A 20,904-nucleotide genomic window follows, 5' to 3' on the forward strand; every position below is an offset into this window, starting at 1 on the left:
TTTAGGAAAATTTACATTGGTTATTTAAAAATTTTGAATTGCTTTTATAGATTCTACATTGGTTGTTTGAGAACTTCACATTATTGGTTACTTGGTTGTTTTGATTATTTGGACATTTTTTATTATTTGAAAATGGCTTGTATAGTCGATCAGTGTCCAATTGGATAATATAAATTATTCGTGTTTCGACTCGTATATGTTTAAGCAATTTCAATAGTACACGTTTGCCTCGCAACTTTATTATCCCATGTCTAGATTTTTTTCACGAAGGCTCTTCCACTCCACTTCACACGCTTTTGTTGATTTTTTGTCTGACAAATTCTCGATATGCATACTGTTGTAGCATCGTGATTTTTCAGCATGATCAATGTTGGCTTGATCATGTGCCTATTTTTTATTTTCAGAATCGTGATATACAAGCATGTTCACCAACAGAGATCGTCGATCGATTGATTATATTAATGAAGTAAACATTAAATTAATCCGAGTGATCGTGTTATAATGTCAAAATACATTAATTGCTGAACAAACACCAGCGAAGACAATAATCTCTTAAGAATCTCTATAAAATAAAAATGTAGCTTGAAAGATTGACTCAAGTTATATAGACATGAAACATAAACAATTTGCAATTTGATCTTGATTGATTTGAGTTTTACATAATAATAAAAAAAATGTTACATTATACATACATACATTGACCTGAATATACAAATCATCCATAGCTATGATGCTTTACTCATATGATCGGTAAATTTTCATAGTTTATAGATCAATGAAAAATTACTCGCTATAATCCAAATGTACGAAACCCTATTAAGAAAGTGATTAAAGAGAAGGAATGACAAAGGGTATTGACAAGCAAACAGACCTACCTATATATGGATATAAGTGTTAGATAAACTATGGTTATAAATTATTTTATTATGTGTACGACACGTGATCGTCCATTCGTATATCGGCCATTTTTTATTCCTAATTATGTTTTCCTCGATTATTGTTCATTCCCCTAAAAGGTTGATCTAAATAATTTGAGTCCAAAATGTAAAATAATCCAATTAAACATATGATGAGAAATAAAAGGGATATTTTGGAGGGTTTCTCTTTAATTAATTTTCTTGGCCGTTTGTCCATATGTGCTACTACATGATATCATCATTCCTAATCTGGCTTCTCTCTCTCTCTCTCTCTCTCTCTCTCTCTCTCTCTCTCTCTCTCTCTCTCTCTCTCTCTCTCTCTCTCTCTTACACATACACATTTGTTTTGAGAGAAGATTTCTTGCAACTTTGGTCTTTCTTGAATATCTTCCGACTAAAACAAACTAATCACACAAGCATGCCAACGAAGAATATAATATCTAACAATATTCTAACTACGAAAACACCCTTATCCTAACTATTATATCATGTCTATATAATACCAATTCTATCTCTCTTTCTAAAATATAAAATACAAAAAACTCTTCCTTATTTGAGAGAGATTTATAAATAACCCACAAAGAAAAAAAAAACCCTTATCAAAAGGCATATTCATTTAATTATATCACATCCCTCCCCCTCTCTCTCTCTCTCTCTCTCTCTCTCTCTCTCTCTCTCTCTCTCTCTCTCAGCATATATACCTATATACGAAGCCAGATTACACACTATATAGTTCTTTGGTGTCCGTACAAGTAAAAAAAAAAAACAAAGAAACATGGGGTTAAGAGACATAGGAGCCACTTTGCCTCCTGGATTTAGGTTCTACCCAAGTGACGAGGAATTGGTCTGCCATTATTTGTACAAGAAGATCTGCGACGAGCAAGTTTTGAAGGGAACTTTGATCGAAATCGACTTGCATACCTGCGAGCCTTGGCAGCTTCCTGGTAATACTTACGTACTCTCTCTCTCTCATCGTATTATTTTATTTAAAGTATAAGCATTTGGATCATATTGTTCATTCGATTACACAGTTTGGTATATATGGTCTTTTGTTCTCTTTCTATTACACAGGATATTGTTATTGTGTTCTTGCCACCATTTTGTTTTTTCTTTTTCTTTTTATATGACAAAAAACTTCAAGCAATATATACATGTATGGTTTTAGCGTGTAATCATAAAAAATAAGAGAGGCATAAATTTTTCAATGTTACACGCTTAATTATAATGTCTATGACAATATAAGAAAAGAAAATTAATAAGAATTCTTTTTTATGAGATGCGTTATTTCTGCGTATAATAGTACGACTGAGTTAAGAAAATCATATCAGGCTCAGGATTGATTGAGTTAAGAATTTCTTGTTGTCATGTGACTCGTGTATCTAAGATTCTTGGAGGAACATGTAATCTCTGCTTATATTGCATTTCCAGTCAAAGACATAAATTCGGACCTATTTTTCGTTTTTATTATACTATTATTAAACGTACTATAGTTCGTATCGGTACAAGGCTTATACTGTGTGTGTTCTGGGCAATTTCTGTCGACTTTTGGAAACTAGTTAAAAATTGTTTACCTATGTAAATAGTACTATATACTTCTTATATTATTTAATTATCAAAGTTATTAATTAAACAAGTCTGTACATGTATGTAATAATTGCTTTATCACTCGTTTCAAGCAAAAGTTACAAATATACGTTTATTTTGCCGTTCCATGACTACTTTTACATGAATTTGGCCCCTTTTTCGGTTAACAATCAATACAAAAAATAAATATATATTTCACAACACGCGTCTATTCATGTAAATATATATATATATATACGTATATACATAGATAATACACGTGTGTATATATATATATATATATTTCACCATAAAATCTGCTGTCTTCTTCTTCTTCTTTATTCCCTTCTTTTCTTCTTCTTCATTTCTCAAGCCTGGCTTTCCCTCTTCCACACCATAACGTGTGTACATAGATATTGTGACAAAACTTGTAGTAGGAACCAAATAAACGATTAAAAATTCAATACCCTTTAAGGAGTATTTTAGGGTTACTAATTATTTTTCCAACTAGCAGTTCTAATAAAACGCCAACTGAATATTGGACCGGGACTTATATATTACTTGGACAACATAAACTCTCAAGTGTTCAAATAAGTTTATTTCAATAAAATAAAAACAAAAATATTTAAAAAAAAAACAATTATTGGAAGCCAGTTAGTTTACATTATTTGGCATGACTTTTTGGCACCTCCTTTTTGTGATTGTTACTAAAAAAGTTTATGGAGCTGAGATTCCCCGGAGGGCATATTGCTTCAGCTTGAAGCTCAAATCTTTGGAAACACTAAATTACTTTTAAGGTTAAGTAGTCTCATTCACACCGCAATTACTGTAACATATGTTTTTTTATCCCAAAATCTAGTTTGGATAGTCAAACGTGTACATCTGTATTATATATATATATATATATATATATATATATATATATATATATATATGTATATATATTAGCTTTTTACCTAGGTATGACTCATTGAAGTTAACAAGATTGTTAAATACAAAAGGTTATTATATGAACTAGGAAGGCCAAATTTATATTTAAACCACAAGAGAAGACCTAGGAGTTGCAGCAATTATAATTTAAACCAAAACTACAATAATTAGCGGAAAAGCAAAAGGTGATTTAACTTTTTAACAAATTCTTCCTATCATTCTGAATAAATATTAAACTCATATGTAATATTATATATTAGTTAGATATGTCTTGATCCCGTCCTATATTGATATACGTACATATTGTTTGTTAATTGAATCGATTCATGTAATGAAGATGTGGCCAAGCTCAACGCTAGTGAGTGGTACTTCTTCAGCTTCAGGGACCGTAAATACGCGACCGGGTACCGGACCAACCGAGCAACTATTTCCGGGTACTGGAAAGCGACAGGAAAAGATCGGACGGTGATCAACCCGGCCACAAAGGAAGTTGTAGGGATGAGAAAGACTCTGGTGTTTTACCGTAACAGAGCTCCTAATGGCGTCAAGAGTGGTTGGATTATGCACGAGTTTCGCCTTGAGACCCCAGATATGCCTCCAAAGGTGTATATCTGTCTCTCTTTGTTTTAAGGGCATTCTAAAATATATAGTCATATGAAAACTCATGATTTTTCATAAATAACTTTTGGTAACCATAAAGTACTTTATGATTTTTCATAATTAACTTTTGGTAACAATATAGCAACGAGATTTTATCAACAAATCCAAAAAAAATTAATAATTGTAAATATTCGTTAATAATTATAAATAACTATCAGACTCCAAAGAAATAAATAGAATGTTAAAAACGTTCAAATAATGTCACATCACCATAATGACTATTTAATTAAAATTTAGAAAAAAGTTAATTATTTAGTAAATTTCCAAATTTTGATGGTTTAACTATTCAATTAATTTTTAGTTTTAATTGTTTGATTTCTCTAATTTCAATGTTTCATTATGTTGATTGAGAAGTTTATATGGTGTGTGAATTAATAAGTGTAGAAATTAATAATAAGAAATTTAATTATATTCTCTGACAAGAGAGGGAATAGTACTAATAAGGGATAGCAGTGTCATGTGCTTTTGACAGAGAAAAAAAAAAACTGATCGAGTACTAGAGTTTATAATTTTATAGAAAATGGATGTTTTGCTTCGTTACCTCCAAATGGTTCTTTGTCTGTACTTTTAATGTTATTAAAAACTATACTGTGAAAATCATTCGTGTTCATTACATGTATTGACCTAATTTTTTAAACTGTATTTGTTTTGTTTTTACTAAAATAAAACCAACTTGATCAGCTGTTCATTCCTTTCTGTGGTTTTTATTATTTGAGCATTTCCTGAATTTTAGAATCTCCCAGAGCCAAGTTTGCCTTTTCAATGAAAATATAATATATGTTTGGTTTAGTTTTCCAAATTTATTTTCTATTTTCTAATTCTAAATTTTAGAAAACACTTTTAGAAAACATGTTTGGTTATTAATTTAGAAAATAAATTCAGAATCATGTTTATTTTTCTTTGAAATTTATTTAAAAAACAGAAAACAATGAAAATGTGTTTTTTATTTTATCTCTCTTATATTTTAAATTAAACTCTAAAATAATTGAATGTAAAACATAACCAAACAACATTTTAAAATATTCTGAAACGTAATTCTAAATCTGTTTTTTAAATTTAAAATTAGAATCATAAAACAAAATTTAAAAACAAAAAACAAATTTAGAATACTAAACCAAACGGTCCTCGTTTGCTTAGTTTTCCAGTGCTATTTTCTAAACATTACAATTATAAAAAAATTACCCATATATTGGGTCAATACATATATATTTGAAAAAAAAATAGTACTATCTATTGTCCGGGATCTTTAGATATCTGCATTTTCGTTAAATATATTGATTATATTTTTATGACACAATTTATAAGGCAGCATTCATTGCACTTAATTATTATAAGACGACACAACTCTTAATTAATGTTTTCGTCATACCAGTACATTTTAGGTCAACACAAACCTCTATTGCTGGGAAATAAAACTCCTATTTTAAAATTTTGGTAGTTGTTGTTTAGCTAAGAATCTGCTAATCAGTACCTATATTATCACATATATTTCGTAAATAGATTATACAAGAGTGGAAGAGAATATATTCGTTCTAAACATATTTTGACTCTTCAAACTTTATTATTAAAGACATAGGTACGTTTATTGACAACCTTAGAATAGTTAATAATTAATATTCTAGTAAAATAGTCATTAAAAATTACGTTATGATAAAATAACTAACGTATACGACTTTTTTTTTAAGGTCATCACCTAAAAAATACATTTGCTCATTTGTACGTTACAAACTCAGTATGTGTAAATATATATATATTGACATAATATTTTTTTTTTTTACGTTACCTCGTTTGTATATATCGTATAAATTAAACATGTCTAATCAACAATTTGAAATAACTAAATTTAAAAAATAACATATATATATAGACACACACACTATAAACTATTGTCAATATGACCTAAATTATTGTATTTTTTTTTTGGTATTTGCGATATCAAGTTTGTAAAAAATAGTGGTCCGAATAATTAGTTGTGAATTTTTTTTTTCAGATTTTGTACAGTGAGAGAAAAGTGAGTGAGAAATTCTTGTGTATTGATTATAATGTAATGCGAAAATAATAACTAGTTGCTGTTTACTCTAAAAAAAATCGTCAAAAGCTCACTGTTTTGTTAAACCATTAATTTAAAATGTCCATTTTCTTATCAGTTATATTAATTATATGGGTGAATAGCTAAATAGATAATTGAAATTCATGGTTTTGTAAAACAACCGAGGTTTGACGTTAAAGTAGTGTAATAGCTAAAATGCACAAAGACGAAGTTTTAATTATTATTTTTAATTATCATATGTGATTAAATATTTTGAAAGTGATAAATTAAATCGTCAAAATATTTAATTGACAAAGTAAACTTTAACTATTTTATTAATCAATTAATTTCAAATGATAATTTTTTTTTTTAATTTTTCCTTGATTATATATTCGTGCATTTGTGTTGTCACAGGAGGACTGGGTTTTGTGCAGAGTGTTTCACAAGAGCAAGGCAGCAGAGAGCAGCACGGAAGTGCAAAGCCCACAACACATTTCGCTAACGGAGAACATGAATGACACGTCATCATATTTTCCTAATTCCTTAAACCTAGCTCCAAATGATAACCCTCGTCACAACAACCAAACAATGCCTAATTACGGGTATCAATACGACCACCAAATGACCTCATTCAATTCATCAATCGCCTCAACGCATCATGACCATGACCATAGTGCCAATAGCCCGAATGTAAGCAATTCTCTACATCTCATCAACGATAATCACCAAAAGTTTGGCGTGAATGTGAACACGGACGATTTAGGGTTTATGTGGGATACGAATCTCGACGAAGATGGCGTGGAAAATCAGGGTTTGCATGATTCGAATTTCGTTGATTACCTGAGATTTGAGATTAACGACCACAGTATCGTTTACCTTTGATATATATGTTCACTTAATTATTCAGCACCAAAACCACATACACCCATTTGTTAATCTTTCTGGTATATATATATATATATATAGGTATGTAATGTATGCATGCATGCATCTATAGCTAGGGTCAGTCTCATCGTATGGTCTTCATTATTGGAATTTGTTAGATCTTCTATTGGCTTATTGGTTTGAGTATTAGGGCTTTATTGCATTTCTTTTTTATTGTTACTGTGTAGTGTGTACAACGTTGATTGGCCATATATTGTGTACATGCGTTTCCTTATATTTATATACATATATTTTGTTTGTACGTAATCATTAGTAATATGAACTGGGTTCTATTTTGCTTAATGTCGTGTTCAGATATAATTGATATAGCTTTGTAACGTTCGAAAACAATTACCTGGAACATCGAAAAGGAAAATACCTTATGAGCTCCTTCATTGCTAAGAATTTCTTTTCAGCGAATATAGTACTTGTTAGAAGCCAAGACCAGTAAGAGCAACACGTGGTTGCATTGGATGTTGAGGAATCAACAAACAAGTTGGGTATAGGATACATGAAGATAGTTTCATTAAGAATGTCATTTAAAAATGCATTAATCTTTCACATCCAAATGTGGAAAAGTGTGAACATGATTTTGAAAGAGGACAAGACTAAACTTATCAAAGTAGTCAATGCATGTATTTTTCAAAAGACCATGAGCAACAAGTCTTACCTTCTGTTTGTCTAGTGATCCACCTGACGTTAGCTTGGTTCTAATCACCGTCTTTGCCGCTTGATGTCATACTAGTAGTATCAGCTGGCACACAGATCCATGTACCATTTTTCATTAGGAAACTACTAATTTTGTAGAGAAATTGACATTTGATAACTAAATTCACTCTCAATCAAAACACTAATTTTGGACATTTTTATTAGTAAAAATAAGAGAGAATATTTTGTGTCCAATTTTACTCTTTTTTTTTTCCAGAGTCTCGGATATATCAAACAATTTGGATTTGTTTGACTATTTATTGACATGATTATTTGGTGACATATTTATGTCAACAAAAGATATAATTTGTTGACATAGACATCAATAAATAACACGATTTGTTGATATAAACGTCAACAAATGACTCGACGAATCTCGTTGGTTTTAACTGTTGGAATTGATCTAGGGTTTAAGAAAAAGATTGACGCTTCGGTAAGCGGCGGAATTTTAAAAAATTTCTTTTTCAAGTAAAACAGTTTTTACTAACCTAGACAAAGAGCAAGCACATGTAGATAAAAACTAATATGAGCATTAAAAGATTACTAACCTTTTTAGAAGCTTGAACGTTGAGAAGCTTTTGGAAAAGGTTGCAACGTTCGTCTCCCTCGCAGCACGTCTCTCTTCCTTTCCTCGTTAACTCGAGCAACCACGAAAGTTTCTATCACTAATCGCTCAAGATAAAAGGAATTAGTGTGTGGACACTTTTAAACACTACGACTTAAGAACGAGTCTTGAAGTCGCAGAGCTAAACACTAGGTCAAATGAGGACCTAGGTGCCAAAACAATAAAAACGAAATTGAATAGAGAGAGAGAGGAGAGGGGCGGCCAAGTCTAGAGAGAGAATCTCTCAATCTCTAAAACTTTGGGTGAATGAAATGAGTGGAATGAGACTCCTATTTATAGGAGAGGTCTGACATTCAATAAGGTAGTTTCATATTGATGAACCAATTTCCCCTTTTCTTTCAAGAGGTACACGGCCAAGACTTGCCAAGCAAGTCCTTGGATTTGTTTCCTCTTTTATTTGCTTCTCCCTTGACTCCTCTTGGCCGAAATTCCCTATGCATGTGTGGGAAATTTGTTTTCTCTTTTTCTTTTGGCAAGTATCATGATACATTTATGCACAAAATATTCTCTCTTTCTTTGGGTATGTTGGGCGCCCAAGGTCATCTAGAAAAGGCTTCTAGAAACTTTTCCATTTGTTCATGAGAACATGAAAAAAACCCATTAAGAATTTTCAATAAAATTCTTATGAAATGAAATTAATCCACAAGGCCCAATAAATCTAATTTTGGCCGAGTATTACTTGTCATCAAATGACCATGTCAAAAAATTTATTGACATTCATTTCATCCTATGTCTCAAAAGACAAAAATACCATTTTGACAATTTTCGTTCTTGTTTTGACTTAGCTTCCAGTTTAACTATTCCTACTCGATGTGATTCGTGACAGTGACCTCATTGATCCAAATGAACAAAGCTTGAGCTAAACACTTGGACTCAAACGTTCACAAAACCTTTTCCAAGTTTAGCTTAATGCCAACTGACTCCACTAAAGAGTTGACACTGAAAATCTCTCGGTTCAAATGAATTTATTTTCTACTCAAGAATTCAACCTAATTGTAATGATAGGATCCACAGAATATTATCAGTATTTACCCTTCATGAATATCATCAGCTAGTCGGGATTTACAAAATTACCATTTTACCCTTCTAGCTGTTATTTCCTCAACTCCTTTGTCGCTTGTGAATAAGTTAGAAATAATGTATTGACCAATGATCGAAATACCGTTACCGTTACCGTTCTGAGCTTTCGAATTTACTGGTAACCCCCCGTACCGTAAAAGAATACTGGGGGAAGCAGGAAAAAAAAGGAAACCGGTACCGTTGAACTTACCGTTACCGTAGAGGAATACCGTCAAATATCGTATTTACCGAGGGGAATTCAGAAAAGAAATATACAAAAAAAACATACAAGAAATATATTTAAATTAATCAAGAATGAAAGAGAAAAATTGTCGGACTTAATTATATAATTATGTGAAAAAAGACTTAATTGTAATAAAAGTTGGAGGACCTGGATGAAGTAGGTTTTCATTTTTGGGCCAAAAGCGTAATGTTAAAGGGAATTTGGGTTTATATGAGTTTGAAAACCCCTTCTTCTCCAGACTTCCTCACCGTCTCTCTCTCTCTCTATCGTTCACCTTCCATCACCGCCTCTCTTCCTCTAGTTTGCTCGCGTCCCTCCGAGCCCGATCTCGCCGACCAGCCACCACCACCCACTCAGGGACGGATCTAGGTGGGGTCCAGCGGGGCACATGCCCCCACTAAAATAAATCGGGAAAAAATAATTTTTATATATTTTTAAAAAATTCTATATATATATATTTAAATATATGTTTGTTTACATCATATACTCACATCTCACAACACAAAGCGTTAAAGTAGCGTTGGTTGGTTAGGGTGCCTGAATCCCACATGTATCTCCTGGGAGCAATTCCTTGTATCATCTATTCTTTTGCTGATTTAAAGCATTTATATTCCTAACGCTTAAAAGCCTAAATATATACTATTTTTTTAATACACATAATATATTTTTTCTTAACTCCAAACTCTAATTATTTAATTGAAATTTTTTTTTTCTTCATACTATATTAAAAAAAACTACAAGATTATTATAGTACTTATGCTGTGAATTCAAACATGATTAATTTATAAATGGATTTAAACTTGCATTGAGTTTGAATCTTTTGATTGAATGCTAATAAATTAAAAAAATTCTGCAATTTAAAAAAAATATTTTGAATATAATTGACTTGAATGCTCCCTGATGCCATTTTTTTTTTTTTTATAATTCTAGTTTATTCAAATATACTTAATTTTCAAAAATGATTTAACTGGAATTATTAATTTGAATATTAATATTAGTCCTATATGATTCAAGTACCTTTATTATTAAAAAAAAACAAATTTTAATATACCTTTTTAATAATAAATTTATATATCATCAACTATAATTGTTTATGGGCTATTTTGCTAACTAGCCAAATCAACCTATTAATATTAAGAAAATAGTCAAAGTTTCAATTAATTAAGGGAATAGCCCAACTAATCTAAACTACCTAAATTACTCTTTCACACAACTCTCTCTCTCTCTCTCTCTCTCTCTCTCTCTCTCTCTCATCTAATTAAACTTTCTTCCATGGCGACGCCGACGAAAGAGCCCAAAGCCGCCAAAAATCTTCTGGTTTCGTTCTCGAAGCGGCGGACAGCTCTGATCCGAAAGGCGTCGGAGCTGTGCACGAAATGCGACGCTGAGACGGCGGTGTTGGTGGTGTCTCAGTCCGGCAACACATTCTCGTTCGGCCACTCCTCCGTCGACCAAGTTCTCCGCCGCTACGCCAACGCTTCCACAACCACGCCGCCGGAGAAGAACGATTCCGCCGCCGGAGAAGAACGATTCCGCCGCCGGATGGAAGAGGAAAGCGGTGGAGGGTTTGGCTCCTCCACTGACTTGCTTTCACGATCGAACCTGAGGTCTCAGAAGTCGACGGCGAAGCAAAGCCCTAAACCTAACCCTAACCTCGGGTTCGCTGGAGGTGTAGAAGAAGAAACAATTCGCGAATCGGTTAATTAATTAACCTACTGGAGTGAGTTACGTTAATTAATTAACTGATTCGTGAATGATTCGAAATTCACAAAAAATTTGCAAAAATCATAACTTAAGTCAATTGATATTCAAAGCATTCAATTAATTAACCTAATTCCGAATTCAATCATTTAGTAAATTAACTTTACTCACAAAAAAATCAAAACCTAAACTAATATTCAACCAATAAGTTAATTAATTAACCTAACTCACTCCAGTAGGTTAATTAAATTAACCTATTCGCGAATTTACCAAGGGCGTTATGGTCTGAGCCGAAAATATGGGTTATTTGCTTACTAAAATGAAACTTAGGCTATTCACCCAATAAGAATGACAAACTTGGCTAGTTACAACAAATTTCACATTGTTTATTCATATTGTAAATCTAAATGCCAAAGATTATACTTTATTGTTATCATCGGTTGTATTGTTTATTAAAATTTATTTTGCTCTCTTAGTTTAAAAATAATAATAATCACTACTTTTTTACAAAGATAATTTTAAAATATTAAAAATTTATAAGTATATATTGTTATGCCCCCGCTAAATCTATTTTCTAGATCCGTCACCCACTCCCTCTTTTCTTCTCTCTCTCGCCGATCCCTCTCTTCTCCTCTCCTGTGCGAGCGCCGAGAGCCAACCGCGCGGACACCGAGAGCCCAACCGCGTGAGCAACGAGAGCCGACCGCGCGAGCGCCACGAGCGGGACTGAGTGAGCGCCGAGAGCCCCGACCGCGCGAGTGCCGAGCACCGACCGCGCGCGCGCCTCCGCTGGTTCGCGCGACCAGCCGTCGCCGCCACCGCTCCCTCTCTCTCTCTCACCTGGTTTCTCTGAGCCGCGCTGACCCGGACCGGGAAGTGGGAACCGGGTTCCTACCCGGATCCCGGTCCGATTCCCCCGGAACCACCGGAAACTTCCGGTTTTGGTGGTTCCAGTGCTGGGGAGCTCAAAAAAGGGGGAACCGGACCGGTTCCCGTCCGGTTCCCCCGGGATTTAAAACCTTGGTATTGATGAGGAGCTAACAAGTCACATTGTTTCATCCAAAAGAGTCAAACCTCAATTTGAACACTGGCCAGTTCATTTATTCACACTCCAAGGAACAAAGCATGAGGTGATATACATTGCATTTCAGCAATTGTACATGAATTCCATATCTATGAGAACTTCACAAAGTTACTCATGACATTCTCACAACTTAGTACTTCACCAATAGGCCCTGTTCGGAATCACATAGTGAGTCCAAACTCTGACTTTCTCAAATGAGAATACGTAAGCTGTGAAATGGCATGTCTCATTTCAGGATTAAGGTAAGCACGATGCAATTCATACGTAGTGACTTCGAGACATAAGAGGTTAAATGATTTGTTCTTATCTTGTCTCTAGAAGTGCACTGGTCAATTCAGTACCTTTGGAAGATACCTAGAAGAACTATAGAGTCTCCAACTCGTAATGCCTCATAACTAGACATCATAGATTCTTCTAACAATCATACTGAGGTCAATAGTCCTTTGACCCTTAGATTGCGAATATATCGTTTTAAGCAAACTACGAAGAGTTTGTTCATGCAAATCTACATTTGTCTCTTCGTAAATTGTTTAGTTTGTTTATGGACTAAAGACTAATGTTTTATCATAAAGCTTCAAACAGACAAGGAGGAATGAATGAACGTTTCAACTTTTTTATTAATGAATAAGCAATTACAAGCAAGAGTCTTCATGAGACTTTATTACATCAAATGTACAAAATAAAGACTACAACTCTTCTTGTGGTCACCATTGACAACATTAACGTGATTGAAAGCCAAGCCATGTAACCAAAAGTACACAACACTTGCATTAATTCCACTTCTGTTTTGTAGGAACAACAAACATATCACGCCAATTGGTATACATATTCATAAACATCCAAAAAGATGAAAGAAAAAGACCCCAAACAAACATTGATTCACGACAATAATTCAAAGCAATGAAGAAAAAAAACCCAAACATCAGCGCCATTAAGGAGGCTCGATGTTTGAGCTTCTTCTTCCTATTTGCTTGGGGTTTCTTAGGGAGGCTCTATGTTTTCCGGGATCACAATCTTCTCTTTCGGACTTGGCCGTGGTTTAGGCGAGATATATATCAGCGCCATTATTCACATAATTCAAACTTAAAAGACAAACCATTTACCCCATTGAGTTAAGTTATGCTAAGATCTTCGCCAGTGAGATCACAGCCTATAACTTCTTTCTCTTAAAAAAAAAAACATTACATTCATTAAAATATTAAGTTTGAGCATACTAATCAAGCAATCAATAAAATAGAAAAATAACATTATTTTTACCTCAATGACCAAGTCTTTTACAAAATCAGGCACAAAACGCTCTTCTTCCTCTTTGAGATAAGCTTGAAGCAGATGAAGAGCTACGTTCCTCGTGTTCGATCCACAAAGCTCAATGCACACGGCTTGGTCATGGAAGCTCAGCTCGATCTCTTCGCGGCACTTCTTGAGCTCTCCGGTGACGTGCTTGCAATCTCCGCCACGCTCATCTAACCCTCCTATCCTCTGCCGCCAGATTCGATCGAAGGCATTCGTGTACTTTGGTCCGCGTCGCCGTGCATTCTAGCACCACCGTGTGATACACCGGGATTATCGACTCCGGCGTCGATTCGCCTAAAGCTCCGTCGAGCTCCTCCATGGTTTCTAGGTTATCAAGAATGGTTTCGTTGACCAAACCGTACAAAATTTTGGATTTGATCCGTCCATGAGTCTTGATCAGTCCAAGAGAATGAGAGATTGAATTGGGAAAGAAAAGAAAAAGAAAAACAAAGGTAAAATAGTATTTGCACTAAATCTATAAAATTGATCAAATTAATATTATCGTTGATTATGGGAAGTAGATTATCAAATAATAGTAGATGTGTCAATTCCATGTGAAAGGCTAATTTCCATGTGAAAATTCCAAGTGATAGTGTTTTTTTTTTAAATTAAATCACAAAAATAGTGGGTTTAAATTTTTTTTTTTTTGTTATGAAAAGTTGTAAATATTCTTGATGGTTTAGTGTTTTAGGCTCTATTTAACTGGTTTACTATTCATAGTTTCTTTTTTATATATGTTTACTATTTATAGTTTTGTTGGTAAGAAATAATTTCATGCAGCTGCAGCTGTTTATGGATTAAAAAAAAATACTATTGTAAAAATAACCAGCTGCTATTTATTTAAAAATGTTACGACTTTTAACAAGTACCATTCCTGTCATTTTCCCAATTTCAAAGTATATTTCATAAGGCCCATTTAAATCGAAAGCCCTTCATTCTCTTGTTTTTTTTTTCTTTTTTTTTTTCTCGCCGCACGAGGTTCCAAAATAGAGAAAAAAAAAATTCAGTAAATGAGTTCAGTTGTGTTGGTCGTTGGCCTTGTGTTCCAAACCAAGGAACAAAATGTCGCCGGAATTCGCCGAAAGTCGCCTGGAAATTCCATGCCGGTGACTAAACGGCCAGCGACAGCATAGTATGTCGTTTCCTTGTTTTTTGTCGTTCGAAAATCGAGGAAACGACATGTCGTTTCGGTGAGTAAAAGCCGAGTGTTGTCGTTTCAATCTGTATACAAAAGCTCAAACATTTCCTGGACTTTCGGCGAAAGTCGAAGGAAACGAAAAAAAAAAAAAATGGAACGCCTAGAAGTCCAGTGCGAACCCCAACAGCGGAGAACGCCTAGAAGTCGGCGAATTTCGGCGACGTCTGGTGACTTCGTTTCTCTTTCGACATGGTTCAGTGTATTTTCAGCAATATTTCGGCGACAAATGTGGATTTTCGTCGACATTCGAGGTGACTGGAGGAGGGTTCAATACCACACGCAGCAATCGCATTTGATAAATAAATTTATGCTGAAGCACTCTCAAAGAAGAAGATAAGATATAAAACCCTAATAAGTTTGGGCTGCAATTTAGTGTATGAGCTAATGTTTTTTATATATAAGGGAATAAAAACTGCATGGCCCATTAACGAAAAAAAAAGTCCACGAAGCAAACTTTGCTTGTGATCAATATTTATCCTCTGAGAGATATTTACCAAAATGTATTATTTTTTTTAATAATAAACACTACACACGTAGAGGATAGACAAGATACCATTTCCCAATTTGATTATATTTTTATTTTTATAAGAAAATTAGTATTATTGTTGATAAGTTTCTCAATTAATAATATATTATATATATATACATACTTTACTTAGGTATGAACTAATGTCTACCTATTAAACTATATCATTCTATATATTTTATAAGGTTAAAATTAGAAGGTATATATGTATATGTATTTTAGAAATATTTTTCAACATTATTTCCGTTCGATTTTCCATCGGCACGTCGGTTTTCCATCGAAAACGGCATTTGAAAACGGCATTTCACTTGCCCTTATCCACATTTTTTCCGTTCGATTTTCAATTGGCATGACGATTTTCCGTAAATCATGATCCTCGAAACGGCAACGAAATGACATTTTTTTTCCTTGTTCCAAACTGCTTGTTCTCTGTTTGTTTGAAATTGAAGCTCGCAGTCGAGAGTGATTCAGTATAAAACCAAACACAGTTACCCTTTTTTTCTAGAAGCCCTCTCAGGTACGCGAATCTTCACTAAACAGACCAGACATTTTGTTTCCCATGGAATCAAACAATGCTATATCGCTTCAAAGCTACGTAGTACTTCTCTGATTTCTATTAAAAGCTTTTGAAATCCCCCAATCTAGTTTCAAGATTCAACGCATATACATTCGTTTTTATCTCGAAAAGAACTCATATTTTTTTTATTTGCCTGATCGGTCTCTTGAACTGACTAATTTTGTACATTTATTTTCCATCTACTTCTGGGTAACATGTGTTGGCTCTTTAGTGCCTCTTCTTTTGAATCTTTATCTTGTTAGCTTCAAAATTTTAGTGCATTGAATTGGGTTTCACATTGCAGCACCGATGGACATAGACAACGAGGCAACTGAACTGTGCAATGAATTTGGGGAACCGGTTTCAGCTCCACCGGGTTTCGCTTCCCTTTCATCGTTTATGTTGGAGAGAGTTCCGACACTCGACGGAGACTCGTCGCAGATGGATGACGTGTCGGAAATATGTTCGCGGGATAGACCGTGGATACTCGTCGACCGCTCAAGTCCTGAATCCGAAGAATCCGACTCCGAGCAGTCTGAGAAGGTTGCGTTCTTGCTCGGTGGCTTTATTGTTTCCAAGCTTCTTCCTTCTTCTTTTTTTTAAATGTAGAGACACTTGTTTAGGCTTCTGAAATTGTTCAATATTGAGTCTCTGTAGAGGGATTTGGGTTTTATGCTTGGTTAATGACTGTTTTCCTTTCAAATGGGGTTATGAAGGATAAGGCCTCGTGTGTGTGTGTGTGTGTGTGTGTGTGTGTATATATATTTGTGTGTGCGTGTGTGTGTGTATATATATTTGTGTGTGCGTGTGTGTGTGTATATATATTTGTGTGTGCGTGTGCATACAAGTCTCTCCAATATGACATACAAGCATGTTCTATGATAGTTATGGAAATTTTCTCATAAGCCTTACTGTATGAGTATTGTTCCCTTGCAGGATTTCTCTTCAAAAATTTCCCTTCCCAAAGGTGTTATTCAAGGATGTGCAGATTGCAGTGACTGTGTCAATGTGAGTTCTTTTTTTTCTCTAAAAAAAACTTAAGTTTATTTGACTCCTCAATCCTCACAATCATTACTAGTTCGAACAGATGTTTGGTTCTTTTCATTTTTTTTTTTATGCCTATTGGCGTTCCAAAGTAACTTTTCAAAGTCCTGGTCGATAACGTAGATGAACGAAACATGTATGAATTCTTTTTGGTAATTCATTCTTGATATTGATAACTTGTTTGTGTAAATCGTTCGTCAGGTAAAAGCGAGATGGCGTCCTAACGATGCAATAAACGACGTCATGAAAGACGCTCTAGTTTACTATCCAACAAAAGAGGTTTCTCTTCTTTCACTTTATATGCAAGCTTCTAAATACTCATGTTGTGATTTATTATTTAAGTTTCCATTAAGCTTAAATAAAAATATCTCAGGAATTTGAGGACGCCGCGATGTACATTGCAAAGATAAAGCCGAGTGCAGAGCCGTATGGAATTTGCCGCATTGTTCCTCCGCCTTCTTGGCAGCCTCCATGTGTCATAAAGGAAAAGGAAACCTGGGAAAACTCTAGATTTTTTACCCGTGTTCAACGGATCGATGGGCTTCAAGATAGGAAGAGGAGGGGAATCGCTGGGAAAGGATTGGGTTCGGGCTGTGATAATGGGCTCGCCGAGAGTTCGGACGAAACCGGGTCGCAATGCGGTCGAAAGTTCACCGTTGAAACCTTTAAAAAATACGCAGACGACTTCAAGTCTCAGTATTTTGGTGAAAGCGAAACAACAAAGTCAAATGATTCCTCAACTGTGTCTCGAGGGGAATGGGATCCGTCGGTTGAGAATATCGAAGGCGAATACAAACGAATTGTTGGCTTTCCTAATGACGAAATTGAGGCAAGTATTCTTCTTCTTTTTTTTTTTTTTTTTTTTTTTTTGTATCAAGCTAATTCTCATAGAATTTACATGAAGTGTCTTGATGCTACATTTGCTATATATTGCTTAAGGTACTTTGCTGCGATGCATCGGAGTCCAGAGTTCTTGGCAGTGGATTTCCAACGACTTTAAATAATACTCATCCCGAAGTTGTAAAGTGTAGCTGGAACTTGAATAATATTCCGATTCTACCCCGCTCTCTCCTCTCTTCAGAAGACGTTCGTACTTCACCCGCTTTAGGGCCCCGCGTCCGGCTAGGGATGTGCTTCTCAACTCATCATTGGGTAAGATTCTTCAGCAATTGCTCACCATAATAAAACTATATGGTATATCAATAGGGTGTCTAAGCTTTGCAAAATAGTCGAGGTTCGTCTAAAATTAGTGAAATAGCCAGAAATGTATGTGCAAGCACCAGGTTTCAATAATTTTTTTGACCCTGTGATTTAATTTTTTTAGAGTAATAAATTGATTATATAAATCGTCAATTTTTTTTTGTCACAGTGTCAAAAATTTAAATTTGACACTTCGGCTATTTTGCCTGATTAATTAGTTTTGAATGGCTATTTTGTATTATTGTTCCATAATACCGTACTCATGATTTTTTTTTCTTTTACAAATCAGAGGGTTGAAGAGCACTACTTGTATGCGTTATGCTACGTTCACATGGGTTCCCAAAAAGTATGGTATGCGGTACCTTCAAGAGACCGTTTGACATTTAAAGCGGCTTTACAAAACTCCTCCGCTGATGAATCTGAAGAGGAACATAGACTGGTGAGGCTTAGTGTTTTACTTGAGACTGTTACACGATGTTGAATAAAACACGTAGTGTTTGATTTGTGGAAAGAAATATGAATACAAGTCCATTTCTCAATGTCTACTTAAGTTATTATCCATAGTTTTCATAAACTGAATACATGTCAAGTGAAAGGATAAAAATTGCATCTCATGATCTAGACCGCCATTTTTAATCAACTTGGTCCCAATAGGAAGCCCTCGAAGAGACGGTTATTTTGACACCGGTGAAGACCATGGTTGACTAAAAAGACAACGCATTTAAATTCTAGAAGGAAAAAAAAATGGGTGTATCTTTTTTTAACAATGATCCTCAAACGGACTTTAATCGAGTTTGCCCGCTGTATATCCATGTACAGAGAAAGTAGGAAAAGTTTGGTTCTTTGCGGTTTTTCTGATTTCTTCTTATGGTGTAAAACAACAGGTCAGCGATTTATTACCGTCGGCGTTGATGAAAGAGGGCATTCCAGTTTTCCGCTGCGTTCAGAGCAGAGGGGAATTTGTTGTCGTTTTTCCGGGCGTCTTTCATTCGGGCTTTGACTGCGGATTCAATATTTCGGAGACGGCGAATTTCGCACCTCTTGACTGGTTGCCTTACGGACTGTCTGCCGTCGAATCTTATCGCGACGTTTGTCGAAAAACGTTGCTGTCATTTGACCAGATTTTGCTTCAAGCTGCTTTCTTAGCTGTTAAGGAACAGTGGGAAGTCACTTTCTGTCGGAAAGACGCGTCCAGCAATCAATTATGGAAAAATGCCTACGGAAAGGAAGGGATTTTAGCAAATGTTTTTAAGGTAATACTCATTCACCGAACAAAGACTCGTGTAATCGAGCCTTTCTTTCTTTTTTTCCGATTTAAGTTACTAAAGAATATAATAATGTTATCCTTTTTGTAAATATTTAATATATACCCATGAGTTTATCAAATCGATTGAACTCGCCTTATATGTATAGCATGCAAAATGATAATCGACTATTACTAAACCACGAATTAGATTTCACAAACCGCTGCGAAAACAGCCAGAGTTGGGGCAAAAAGTGAATCTCGGCCGAATTCGGAGGGATGTATATGTTATTTCCCCATATTTGTTTTTCAAGTTTCCTCTTTCGCCTATAGCGGAAGAACAATAAAAGCTAACCGCTCTATTCTTGATGTAGTCTCGCGTCAAATCTGAAGAGACGGCCAGGGAGTTTCTCTGCAACCCTTCGGAGACGAGGAAAATGGACGAGGATTTCGGAGCCACGACGAAAAGAGAATGCAAGGTCTGTCTTCAGGATCTGCATTTTTCGGCAGCGGGTTGTCCTTGTTCCCCAGATACGTACTCGTGCCTATACCACGCGAGTCAGCTCTGTTCTACTCCTACTTGTACTTGGGGCAACAAGTTCTTCCTCTTCCGCCACGAGATCGCCGACCTAAACCTTCTTGTAGAAGCGGTGCTGGGAAATTTGAGCTCCGTTTTCAAATACGCCAGAGACAAACTCGGACTGTCTCTGACTTTAGCTCCAGAACACGATGGTCCAATCTCTTCTTCTTCGGGTAAACCGAAAGTATGGCGAGACCACAAGTCGACCATCATGGCAGAAGCCAAAGCACGTGCACTTCAATCAAGTTTGAACAAAAGGAAATGCGCCGAGATGGCGAGTGAGCCCACGAAGGCCTCGAATCATCGAGAAGAACCTAAACAGAATATCGTGGCACAAGCCATTGCCACCTCAGCACGAGATTTTCCATTTGGGGGTGATCTTCCCACTGACTCTAGTTCGGATGATTCGGACATGAGCAAGTAAGGGTTTCGAATTTGCTTTCTTGAAGGCTTTTTTTCCTTTTCCTCAACTAACGCTCGAGTAGGAGAACTGGGTTCGTTAGATTATCTAACCAATATTTCGTACCCAGTCTGGGTGATATCAAATCTTAGGATCAGTTATTGTAGTAAAGTAATTAGTAACAAGTGTGATTTTCCTTTTGTCAAGCTCTGCAGAGAATCTAGTATACAAGTGATAACTATTCTCATACACTACATTATAAGCTTAATCTCTATTAGTTAAACATAACAGTTGTGTGTGTTATTTAGTTTTTAAATGTTACCTAAAAGGCTTAACTATTATTCACTTGGGCAATATTTCTTGACCTCTCGATGCTGGTTAAATTTGGAAGATTCATCAGCAGTTTCAACTATTTCAATA

General features: G+C 35.1%; 2 protein-coding genes across 2 annotated transcripts; both read left to right on the plus strand.

The window, feature by feature from the left end:
• Positions 1-1,341: 1,341 nt before the first annotated feature.
• LOC149388300 (NAC domain-containing protein 21/22-like) lies at positions 1,342-7,290 on the plus strand. The gene is made up of 3 exons (XM_089623457.1): positions 1,342-1,861; positions 3,748-4,013; positions 6,514-7,290. Exons 1-3 carry the CDS (start codon positions 1,693-1,695, stop codon positions 6,979-6,981), a joined length of 903 nt encoding a protein of 300 aa, XP_089479583.1. The 5' UTR covers positions 1,342-1,692; the 3' UTR covers positions 6,982-7,290.
• A 7,477-nt stretch (positions 7,291-14,767) lies between these two features.
• Positions 14,768-20,800, plus strand: LOC149388301 (putative lysine-specific demethylase JMJ16). The gene is made up of 10 exons (XM_089622815.1): positions 14,768-14,778; positions 15,871-15,978; positions 16,322-16,560; positions 16,954-17,025; positions 17,263-17,340; positions 17,435-17,890; positions 18,001-18,213; positions 18,551-18,700; positions 19,146-19,514; positions 19,879-20,800. The coding sequence occupies exons 3-10, from the start codon at positions 16,327-16,329 to the stop codon at positions 20,506-20,508; spliced, it is 2,202 nt and encodes a 733-aa protein (XP_089478941.1). The 5' UTR covers positions 14,768-14,778; positions 15,871-15,978; positions 16,322-16,326; the 3' UTR covers positions 20,509-20,800.
• Positions 20,801-20,904: the final 104 nt, after the last annotated feature.

The sequence above is a fragment of the Urtica dioica genome, chromosome 8 (assembly GCF_054948205.1).
Source record: "Urtica dioica subsp. dioica isolate 48M chromosome 8, U.dioica_male_clone48M_v1_H2, whole genome shotgun sequence".
Lineage (NCBI taxonomy): Eukaryota > Viridiplantae > Streptophyta > Magnoliopsida > Rosales > Urticaceae > Urtica > Urtica dioica.

Bases quoted from the DNA above. Each gene is read 5' to 3' on its own strand.
- LOC149388300 (XM_089623457.1), top strand. From the start codon at position 1,693: ATGGGGTTAAGAGACATAGGAGCCACTTTGCCTCCTGGATTTAGGTTC. The intron at 1,862-3,747 runs GTAATACTTACG...CATGTAATGAAG, and splicing joins CGAGCCTTGGCAGCTTCCTG to ATGTGGCCAAGCTCAACGCT. The intron at 4,014-6,513 runs GTGTATATCTGT...GTGTTGTCACAG, and splicing joins CCCCAGATATGCCTCCAAAG to GAGGACTGGGTTTTGTGCAG.
- LOC149388301 (XM_089622815.1), top strand. From the start codon at position 16,327: ATGGACATAGACAACGAGGCAACTGAACTGTGCAATGAATTTGGGGAA. The intron at 17,891-18,000 runs GCAAGTATTCTT...ATATTGCTTAAG, and splicing joins TTCCTAATGACGAAATTGAG to GTACTTTGCTGCGATGCATC. The intron at 18,701-19,145 runs GTGAGGCTTAGT...GTAAAACAACAG, and splicing joins CTGAAGAGGAACATAGACTG to GTCAGCGATTTATTACCGTC.